Below are 12157 nucleotides of genomic sequence, written 5' to 3' on the forward strand. Positions count from 1 at the left end.
GAGATAAAATGCTAAACTAGTAGAAAGCAGAAGAAGCCTAACATAAGAATATTATATAAATAAAGGTGAAGGATCTAGACGTAGCACCAATATTATAGTGAAGAAGCAACAGCTTATTTTGACTCTTTTTAAAACACTATGTATAGTTTCATCGCACTAATGCCAGAAGAATAGTTATTGTCTTTTATTGGCACAAGAGGTAAAAATATCACACATTTCTCTAGAATCTATCTAGAAAACTGTCCAGAAAATTCTAAATTCATATGAGTAAGAAAGTATTCATTGCTATATTTAATAATAATTATAATATACGTTTCCATACGCCAAAATAAGACAAGGGCATACTCTGCACAAAAACGAAGATATATTAAGAAAGGACGAAAAAAAGGAAATTGATTTTCATTTGCGGAGAAAAAAGCTAGCTATCAAAGATTTAATATTCACTTGATCACAGAATTTGATCTAAAAGATATACTAACTGTAATTTTTGGTTAACACGAAGTGCTGACTACCCCATATTATGGGGAGAGCATGGTTCTATGCTACTCCAGAAAATATGCCGTTTATAACTGCACAATGCACATACATTCTATGAGAGCCAAACTAACATTGGACATTGTTTCTTGTAGAGAGAGAGAGTGTTAGACGTGATAAACGTGGAGGTAACGACATTGCCACTTGTGTTTGTGAATTCCTTCTTGAAATTAATAACCGCTCCATCGAAAATGTTCTATTGCGATTCTTGCCCAGGGAAGAATAAAAACTAAATAATACCTACTAATCGCAATCAGTAATTTTTGAAAATTACTGTTAATATTCAAAAGAGTTACAAATATATTATTAATACCTAGGCATCAATACATGCCAATTGATTCTACGCATGCCGTTATTGAACGGGAGACCAAGCGAATTATCATTTGGGCTCCAAGCTAATGGCCAGCATACGCAGTATCGGTAGAAAGGACAAAACCATACCAAATAAATATTTTGGAACATTTTTAAACATAATTTCAGAACAGAACATAATATGATGTCTAAAATTTTCACTGAAATTACTCAAAAACACATTTAAAAAAGATACGAACAGTGGCTTTGAACAATCATGAAGATAAAATTGCAGAAGTGAAGTATTCTATGAAAGAAGATGAAAATCCCCAAATAATAGCCTTAGGTGAGAGAAAAAAAGAAGGATTTTTTTTAGTAATGGGAAATTTCAAGGTAAAAGATCAAAGACAAGGAAAGGAAAAGACGAAGAAACAATTGCTGAAGTTGTAGAAAACCAAGATCCCAAGAACATAGTTTTGCCGACATTGTATGGAAATCGTCTTCCTATATCAGTAGATAAATTTAATGATTTAAAAAAGTTATACAATAATGCAATAGAGTATTTGATCTTTCGTTACCAAATATGGGTAAAGTGTGCCAGAAACTCCATTGATTTATAATTAATATTGTTTGTGTATTATGTTACTAGTCATAATTGTTTTTATGACAGACATATTTAAATTTTTTATTATTTTGATACTTGAGATTATTTTAGAAAATATGAAAAAATATTATGAAAGTTTGTACCAAATACTGGATTAGGATTTTTTTTATACAGGAACATTAATTTTCATTATAAGACTTGGATTTGTTCTTCGAATGTTATTTTTTAATTCGATTTACTCTAATAAAAAGACAATAAAAATGTAGTAAGGGTTTTATTTCTTAAAATTTTATAAGTTTGGACCTTCTATTACCCTTCACATTGAGGTAATGTGACATTTATTACCTAAAACGCTCGTTTAATTTGTGTAGAAATGTCCTTTACAACCTATGCAACCTTACTAAGCTAAGGGTGTATAGGCGTTTTATTCATTTTGCGGGATGCGACATCTATCTTTGAAAATAGTGGACCTACGTTAATTTGGATAAAGCTAATAGAAAGAGCACAAAAAATAAATCAGTGGTCCCTAGACACCTTTAAAATCCGATTACAAATGAAAAAGTTACAACGAATTTAAGACAAAAAAATATGTTTTTTGGCTCTCCTGAAAAGTGATGGTTTGTCCCTTACGACAATTGAAATTTCCGGTATCGATATTTTAGAGACTCATTTAACTTTCATCCAATCACGATTACATTCCTCATCATAACGATAGAGCTCTAAGGGTAGAGCACAGTTTATGCGTGGTGAGGATCACCTTATTGATCAGAGAAGAGGCCATCAAGCCTCGCCGGCTTATTAGGTACCTATCTCATCGTACCTGCCTAAAGCTATCCGGCATAAAAATTCTTAAACTTACACGGCTTATTACAAAAATTCTTTCTAAGTACGTTTTATTATAAAAAACCTCTGCTGACAAAATCTTGGGAACTTTCGATCTAAAACCGATCATGGGATCGGAAATAAATATAGTTAAAAGTATAAGATTAGCAAGCCTCCAGCCCCGGGTCTAGGGGGGGTAAGCCAGCAGCACCGGATCTTGAATTTTTTCGAGGTGGGGCAAAATCTGGAAAATGCCGCCCCCACCCACCAATATTTTCACCTTTGTCATCTTCAACATCATTTGACGGGAAATACTTTTAGTGTTGAATGCACTGTATGTCTCCGTAGTCAAAGTTGCATTAATGATAAGTTATGTATTCGTCTACCAAGTTTGAATTTGCCGCCCTCTGTATTCGTCGCCCGGGGCACAGACCTCGGCTAGCCAAGAGTAGTCTAATATTATGTACCTACTTACATAACATTAGGTGATTTGGTTCTAAACCATATTATATTATATCTTAATACTTCCCCACATTTACGTAAGTGAGTACCTATATTTGCAGGATAAAACACCACCCTGCTTTTCCCAATTTCTATTCCTGGGCGGTTGGCGACGAATCCTTAGTTCTTCTGGTGACGTGGGTGTCTATGGACGATGAAGATCACATAAAATTTAAGCAATCTACTCGCTCGCTGGTCGACACAATTTATAAAGTGAGTATATAAGCATGGGAACGGAAAAATAGAAGTGCCGTAAAATACGAAGTCAAGGGCGTCACCAGGGAGGAGCAGCTGCCCCCCCCCCCCAGAGATCCTAAAACTCGAAAGAATTCACCAATACCATTCCTAATATTCCGCACGCTCAATTACGCTCTGCTCTATGTATGCTATTGTTAAAGCAGGAGAGGGGGAATGGGGAGAAACATATTGTGCTCTCGACTTTACTTTAATTCATACTTTTCTCATTTTCCATATCAACTTCCTCCCCCTGGGCCATCAGTTGGCGACGCTCTTATACGAAGTTGTAAATAAAATTACTTATGTACTGTGTGCATGCAGACAAAAGACCTGTTCTTCTCCTCTTTCATAGTAAAAATAACCTAATATCAAAGAAAGTTCTCATTACCTTGCATTCAAGACGGCGCATGAAATTATTTTTAATTGAATTCCCGCCACGGACACGTGTATTGGAGTGATTAACAAGTTAATTTTTAATTAAAACGCAGTTCCAAGTGATCAATTCATAAAGAGAAAAATCTAGAAGAAATGCATGTTTCTGTAGGATGTCCCTTATGCGTAATTTTATAGGGACAGAACGAAAAGGAAAGACTAGGTAGGTATGTACACTAGGTTGAATCATAATGAATCATCTAGCCCTTATTGCATGCCCTACATGGTACCTCTTAAATGAGATATGATTTCAGGCAAATTAAGTAAGTACGTATACGTTAAAAAATTGTCAAAGTGTTACATTGGAAAAAAATACTAAAGGCGTCACGCCTTGCGGCCAATTCATGATCCTACTAATATTGGATAACTTTATATACCCTCATGCCGAATGGCAGTATACAAAAACAGATAGCAATCACAATCTGTTTTACTTAGTAGAGCTATCCCCAGTGGAAACCTGGAATTTATAAGCTAGGACGTGGGCTTCCCATCGGGACTTCATTGGTGGATGGCCCAAATGTAATAAGCCTTTGCCCCGAGGCAATTCTTGAGGTCTTCACACCAAATGCACGCCCATGCATGGTGGTACATTTGCCGCGACCCTAGGCTGACAGTTCAGTGTGTATACCTCATGGTTGCCAAATACATATTGAGGCCTATAAGGATTCGCAAACATTTCCCTCCCTCTTCCTTCCGAACCATCCTAAGAAAGCTCCTTCTCCTTCCTTTTCTCTTCCTTTCCTCCATTCCTCCCTTCTTCCTCCCGTGCCCTGTAACCGGATAGCCGTGGGTCACCAGCGTACCGTCCGCTGACACCCTCGGTGATGACGGTAGGGCCCACCAAATTTTCACAGGGACTGCCGTGGTTGCTATGCCGGGGGATCACTTGGACACTGTTAGCAGGGTGCCCGATGATAACCACGGCAGATCTCCAAACAAAAAACAACAAAATGTAACTGAGCCCCACATTGTCTGTTCCCTTCTTGTAGGGCCATACGAGACCAATGACTAATCTTATTTTCTCAATTCCTTTCTTAGAATGCCGCCTACAGCACATCCATGATTCATCTGGTGTTGTACGCGTTTGTCGGTGATCAGTAAAAATCAGTTGAGCAACTTGCAAATCCTTAAAAATAGTGCTGACCCGCCTGCAACCCTGGTTACCACTACTCAAACATCTCTACATTTTCAGAACCAGAGACACACATATCATTTCAAGTCAAATATCTCGAAAAATCCAAAAGTCATATCCATCGTACATGACGCACGCCACTCAACCATAAATCATAATAAGAAAGAGCGAATTCGAAACGACCAAACCGATAACAATTTCAATTGTTCCACCCTGAGGTGTTTTATAAACACACGCCATAACACAGCGGTCACAATAGCCTTTGATTATCATTGCCGGAGTACTAGTGATATAAATTAAATTACAAAATTAACACGTCTTTATTTAACTGGAAATCTTGCTGCGGAACAGTTTAAGATGAAGCTTCTTGTTGTTGTAGCCCTGTTTGCCTTCGTGGCCGTTAAGGTATGTAATTTGAATTAAATTTACAATTAATAATGAGGAAGATATTGACTTATTAAGTGCAATGTGGCTTGGTGTTAAGACGTATAGAATCCTGCTCACATATTCAGAAGAAGCAATGCATTTATATTACCATGATGTTTACAACATAACAAGAGTTAGAGAAATATCAAACCTGAAAAATTCAATCAAAAAGAACAGAATATAGATTAAGAAGCAGTAGAAGATTATGGAAGAAAAGCAGTCTACCTATATTAAAAATATATTATGTAAAATTTTGCACTAGAGAAACAGGGGAATTCGAAGCCTATATTACTTATTTCCGAAGAACAACTGTTAGCTAAAATAAAGTATTAAGATACAACAATAATGTAGAAAGAAATTACTAAAATCTTAAATCTTATAAAGCATATTAATCACCAATAGATTCAGTGTGCTTCAACACAGATTGGGCTATTTGGCATCTGGGATCTATGATCGATTTCTATAAAATATCAAAATGAGACCATATAACTTTGTAGAGAAATAGAATGATATTAAATCGAATATCACGACGATAAAATTATTTTGTTATTACATTACTAATATATTCACATATAGTAATGACTGGTAGATAGTCTGATTTTATATTTTCAAGATTCACTGGGAAACCGGAATTTGGAATTAATCAAGGTCAAAAGGAGGCTTAACAGTATCTTCAATGGTTCAATATTCAATAATGCGTAGCTAATAGCCGTAATAATTCACTTTCTAACTGCGAATTATGATAATTAACTTATTTACGACTTCACGCATTTACCGTAGGTACCTGCTTATACGGAATCAATAGATATTATGTACAATTTACCTAATAACCAAGCAATCTAATAATTTATAATCGTAACGTTACATGATAAACAAATGAAGTTGAAAGATAATCAATACCAATTACTAACAGACCAAAATACTATAGTTGAAATAAGAATATTGAAGAGAGTTTTATTTCTATGTGTTGTTTCACTAAGTATGATTTTAAAATAACATTGCGTTGTTGGCAAATAACATCACAATTTAGGCAAGAAATAGTATTATAAATATTAAAAGTACTAAAGGATTTATCTACGCATTATTTTCCGAAGACCTCGCTATCTCGCTTCCACACACGCACCTTAATGACAATGACGTCACAAAACGTCATAAAATTGTCTTCCTTGCCGATTTCGGTCACAGCGACTGTAAAAGTGAACAGGCGTATTAAATTAGGACTTGGTATTTTTATGTGTTTCGTTCTGCATAAAACGTTTTAAAACGATCGTTTATTTATAGCTTAGTCATGCAGCGCCAGCTCCAGAAGAAGAAAAAAAAGAAGAAGTAGCAGAATCAAAAGTAGCAGAAGACGCTACTTCTGGTGGAATAACTCCTCCATCAGCTGCTACAGCCGTTGCTGAGGTATGATATTCCAGATAAATTTTAGATAGACATTATCAGTCTTACTTATAAAAAATTCGCAAAGCTATGCTTAGTAAAAACACAAATTTACTCGATCAGCTGTACGTCGAAAACCGCCATCTTGCCTCTCAATTAGGTTTAAACTAGGAACCGGTGATGTTTTTGACAGCTATATTTAAGCAATTCTTAACCACCTCTTAAGACTAAAACGAGTTTATAAATAAGACTGTTAGTTACTTCTCAACATTCCCGGCCTTGGCTGCAGAAAGCTCTAAATACATTTTACCATATTACCTTTTTGTGTGTGCTATCAAAGGCACCTTGAACATGTGGTAATTATGTTACAGAAAAATATTAGAACCAATTTCGTCGTACTTCGTCACTTTCTAAGTATAGTTATTTTGTAAATGTTTATTAAAGCACAAAAGTTGAGCAAGGTCCCAACACGGGATCTAGGGTGAGCATTTCTGACATACTAACGAACGAACTCTTTCAGGCAAGGTCTAGCCCTGAAGCTAATCCTGACGTCCCCGCACCCGCGGCAGCAGAAACAGCAGCCCCAGCAGCTTAAAGATCTCCGAATATTCTCTTCTAGAATGCTATCCCACCAATAATATTTTAAAAACTGTCCAAAAATCACTAACTCTGGCAACATAGACTATGGCAAAATTTTGTTTACATACACAAAAATAAAAGATAGCATTATTAGCTATAGAAATATATCAATTTTGTAACTCAACCTTTTCATTAAGTTTCGGTTTGTAATTTAAATTATATTTAATAAAATATTTTTTAAATAATTGCTGCTTACTTTCTAAAAGTTTTAAACGTTATCTTCGATGGCCAAAATAGTCCAATCAATAGAATTTAGCACACACCACTTATTTTAAATGGTTTATTCTCGCGATTGTTCTAAAGATAACAATTAAAATAAAAAAATATTTTAGTAAAACAATTTATAAGCTTTTGCTGCTCTCGGGCTGGAACTCGTTACGTAAAACCAGTTTAATTAGTGGTGAAGAAGAGTATGTCTCTAACGCTGCCACCAGATGGCAGCTCCAGGGGCGTCAACGCGACAGCTCCGGTGCTTCCCACTCTGTACCTGGATGTGCTTTCGTTGCCCTGGATGTAGAGGGTCACCTGATGACAATAAAACACGGTTGTATTACTAGAATCCTACACCAAACTTTTCAATGCCCGAATATAGTAACAGTAATCTGAGTTCGCCGGCTTAAAGTTACGCACCTACGTTTTAAATAAATAATAATTAACTTGAATGCAATAAAAACAACACAGAGATAATAATATTAAGAATGACTTAAACAGACGTTTACCTCCTAAGTTACACATCATTCACTGTGTACATAAACATAACATCACGCATTTTATCCCCGAAGGGGTATGCAGAGGCGCAACTAGGGCACCCACTTTACGCCAAGTATGTTCCGTCCCATGATGTGATAGGGGGCGAGCCTATCGTCATATCGGGCACAACTTCCAGACTCCGGGCTGATACTGAGCAGAAAAACCCAAATATCACTTTGCCCGGCCCGGGATTCGAACCCAGGACCTCAGAGCGCTGTTGTACCGGACATGCAATACAACTACGCCACCGAGGCATTCACTGTGTAGTTAATAAAATTATAAATTTATCACCACTCGTGACTAACTTCAAACTGGCATTCACTGATCTCAATTATACGCAAATTTAAAAAGATAAAAGAAACAAATCTTTTGGATACAATGTTCATCATTTTGTCATACCTGAGGTGTAGGCGCATGCCTGCTTGGCTCTACAGACAACGGCACGGAGCGTGGTTCCCTGTTGGTGTCTTTTCTTCTGCGCTTGCAGTTGGTCCTCCGACCGGAGCCGTCGTGACGTTTACGGCCAGTAGGGTCCTGTAGTAGCTGTTGTGTCTAGAAAATATAATTCTATCACCAAGCATACAAGAAAGTATGAAAATTCTATTGGAACTAATTAAAATCATGCGTCTTGAATGTATCTCAGCGCAGCTAACATTAAGATCAGGACATCTTAGGATTTAGATGGAATGACATTTACAAATTGATTCAATAAACTTTGTGTTGATATCTTTTTTTTACCAACTATCCTAGGTTATATCTTATACTGCCTTTATTTATTGCAATCGAAGGCATACCAAAAGTCGGATCACCTGATTGAAAGTCGTCACCATCTCTCATGGAAATTGGCAACACTAGACACAGCCAAGCCGCTGCCCTAATTTATGCCTTGTTTGAATAAAGACAAGTCATATATGCAAAGATATAGTACCTTCATTGTCCCTCGGTTCCGGTGGAGGTAACGGTTGTGGTGGCGCTGTTGTGCGAGCGAGAGCAGACTGTCGGCTTTCTATCAAACGAACGAGACATTCCAGTGCCGTTTGCTTGTTCTATAATAAACCATAGGGTGTATAGGTAAAATGAATTCATATGAAGATAATCTCACTGGCTCATCGTGCACTTTACTGGTTAAGAAATAAGGAATTGATCACTCGATAGTGAATAAAAAAATACGCGATAATGAATGCGTAATGCTAAAAGATCCACATAGCAGACTACTTTACGCGTACAAACCTTAACTTCATCGAGCAAAGGTTCGAAGACCACAGGGTCGGTGGAGTCTTTGAGCACCTCCCAACTCTTGTACAGTTTCCTATCCGACAGCCGCACGGTGCTTTCCAGTTCACGAACCTCTACAATTTTATGCTTGATATTAACCAATTATGACTGCCCGTAGAAGCAATGCGTGACAACTGAGACTACACTGCAGTCATCACTTTGAGACTAGGCAGAATATACGTCATTGGACTAGACGTATTAAATCTCATACGTCACAACCATAATTACACTACTAACAATTTCGCTCAAACCGGAACACATCAGTAGTCGCACATTGCTTTTTATCTACAAACAGCGGCTCAGCTAGATAACTAAAGGTCCAGGTGCGAAAATAAGAGTCACTCCGGCCTAGTGCGTGTAACACGCTTAGCCCATGCAAAAACCCGGACAGGGCGTAAAACAATGTCCCCGATTAAACTTGTTGGTAGGTAAGATTGATTTAGGTTTCACAAAGTCAAAAACTACAAATAGCCACTGGTCTGGGTTCAAGGACGTCCTTGCCTCGGGGGCACCGGTGCACTGCACCACCTAGTCCCACGGTAGCTAAGCCCGTGGCGACAAAAGTGATCATTGCAGTGGTCCCACTCATAGTACAAGAACCACCACGCCTTACCAGTCTCCCGCAGACTGGCGAGATGCGCGGTGAGATGTTTCCTCTGCGCGCGCACCGCCCGGCGCTGAGTGCGCGCGCGAGCCACCACCTCCCGAGCGTTGCGCGCCTCCGCCGCCAGTGCTGACACCTCGCGCGCCTCCTCTTCCAAACGGCGCTCTAGTTTACTACACAAAGAATATTTGAAACATAAGTAGATATTGAAAGGCAAAGCCTAAACATTCCCTGATCCCTCCCCCTAATAAATTTAGACTGCCGATATATGAAGTACTGTCGAAATTATTTTTGTCATAAGCAAATTTCTACCTACATACTGAATACATAGAGTAACCGAACAAATATTAATTTCATAACACTACTCATATCCTAAATCCAAAAGAACCCTACTTAAGTTAATGAGTATTTCAATGGAAAACCTAACCCAATGATAGCTCTTAAAAATTAAAACCGAATTTCCTCAGATCTAATAGCAAGTAGGTTACTTATAAACTAAAACTAAACACTGATAAGTAAGTAGGTAATTACCTTGGATACTCCCCCGTGACTTTCGCATAAGACTGTATGTTTCTGATAACCTCGACCAGGTGATGAAGCTGGTCACAGAACTCTGGCAACTGCTCCGGCGTCAGATATTGTCCTCCGTACCTAAAGTTCATTAATACAATAATATCGGCCTCCTCTACTACTAACAGGGGATAGTACTACAGTAGTGCGGATTGGCAGATTTCACAAACCTAGCTTTAAAATTTCTTACACAGAACTTATCTCGGCAGAAGCCAATGCCAGACATTGCATTCTTGGGCGACTGGCAGATATAACGACGTTATATGTAATCCAGGTTATCTCGCCAGACCGAACAAGAATGTTGGATACACAAATAACTGTAAACCTGAGATCTATATTGGCAGCAAACTGTCCGTCGTCGATGGGTGCGCTGGAAGAGATGGGCGGCACCGTGCCTGCGCCCAGCTCCATCTCCTCATCGTCATTGGTGCTCCCGCAGCCGGTGCTCTCGCTCATGCTGCCAAAGCTTGTAATGTTAGAGAAATTCGTGTTCAGGAGTTACATAGATCTTTATTCAGAAGCGACTTATTAGTATCGAAGATAAAAATAATCGATAGGTAAGTACTCTTTGCATGTTTGGGATTGCCTGTTATTTCGAGGCAACGTGGTAGTCTCCCAAAACTTAGTAATAATGTTATAATCCTACACACCAGGGTGCTAGGATAGTATGAACAGCGCTCGCGTTGAAATATGTGTCAGCTTCTCGTTTTGGTAAGTCACGCTCCAGGGTCAACCAGTAGGTACGTAGGTACAGTCTATCCAATAGAATAGAGCTGAAAACATCTATCGTTGGTTGATCGACCTTATAATGACCTATAAGTACCTCGTTGTAACAATATATTCCTTGTTACACTTGTCAATTATTAACGCTAGGTCTCCTTAGACAAAATATCAAATCTACATTAACGTACCCGCTAGAGGTGATAGAGAAGCGTTTGTCGAGCGTGTTGTACTTGTGATGGTCGCCACGCAGCTTGCCGAGCAGCCGGCCCAACAGACGCGACTGTCGCCCGACACCGGCCTCCATGCCACATGCACGGCGTCTTTTCAAATAGCGGCTACACTTATATCTGATAAGCCTGTTTTTAAGTAAATAATGATGCACTTCGTCATCTTCGTAGGCTGGTAACCAATACCACCCTAAATACCTGGGATATCTTGGAAATTCTGACATGAAAACTCATTGTTTACGTTGTTCTCCTAGACTTGGATGAGATGTCAAATGTAGTCTTCCCGGTTCTAAATAGGGATGGCCCCTGTTATACCTACCTACGTATGCTGCTGAACTTATAGAAGAAATATTTTTGCAAAATGAAATAAGAGTTTACACGTAGTCGCTAAGTTTTGATCCCAACCTAGATATCCTTTCCTTTAAATGAGCTTTGTTATAAATGGTAAATCATAAGTGACTGTCCAACTAAAAAGGAAATACTTACAATTTTTTAAATAACTTCTTGAAATAAATTCAATGCCATTTTTAATGTTATTTTATTTATAGTATTTCAGAAATAACGTAAAAAAAATCATTTTGATTTGTTGTGACATTAATTTTATTGTAATTATTACAGTAACTCTCAAAAAGTTTTTAGCAATGTTTTAAAAAGACTCTAACAAGAAATAGGTTCATACAACATAATGTGAGGTTTTGAATGTCAGATTCTTCTATACAAGTCTCAGATACAAAATTGTATGTATACTATAGGCACCAAACATATGCACTACCACGAAGACGAATCTACACTAATATAAGCTGAAGAATTTGAACACATTAATTTTAGGAACTACTAAACAGATTTTAATTTTTTTTTTCATTTATAGGAAGCCAGATTACTATAGGCTGTTAACACAGGGAAAATGTTTATCCCGGAAAAACTATGACTCCCAGGTGGATCCGCAGGCAAAAGCTAGTGACGTATAAACTTTATCTTCTAGGTCACCACTTTTCAAATATCAAGGCATA

The 12157-nt window shown here is 37.9% G+C and overlaps 1 protein-coding gene, 1 long non-coding RNA gene and 1 pseudogene across 2 annotated transcripts; all 3 read right to left on the bottom strand.

Annotated features, from left to right (window-relative positions):
• The window catches only part of LOC119193785, an 8745-nt pseudogene extending 6978 nt beyond the window's left edge, over positions 1–1767 (bottom strand).
• Positions 1768–7264: 5497 nt separating this feature from the next.
• On the bottom strand, positions 7265–8274 carry LOC119193776. Its single transcript, XR_005114044.1, has 2 exons — positions 8148–8274; positions 7265–7523 (listed from the first exon to the last, which is right to left on the bottom strand). It is a non-coding gene; the product is annotated as an uncharacterized LOC119193776 (long non-coding RNA).
• LOC115440917 (translation initiation factor IF-2) lies at positions 8275–11672 on the bottom strand (the record flags this gene model as incomplete). Its single annotated transcript, XM_030165434.2, has 8 exons — positions 11634–11672; positions 11109–11255; positions 10523–10654; positions 10159–10278; positions 9637–9800; positions 8979–9097; positions 8677–8794; positions 8275–8300 (listed from the first exon to the last, which is right to left on the bottom strand). Coding segments are annotated over exons 2-8 (795 nt in total), but the record flags the coding sequence as incomplete, so codon positions are not given.
• Between the last annotated feature and the right edge of the window lie 485 nt (positions 11673–12157).

This window comes from Manduca sexta, chromosome 6, assembly GCF_014839805.1.
Source record: "Manduca sexta isolate Smith_Timp_Sample1 chromosome 6, JHU_Msex_v1.0, whole genome shotgun sequence".
Classification (NCBI taxonomy): domain Eukaryota; kingdom Metazoa; phylum Arthropoda; class Insecta; order Lepidoptera; family Sphingidae; genus Manduca; species Manduca sexta.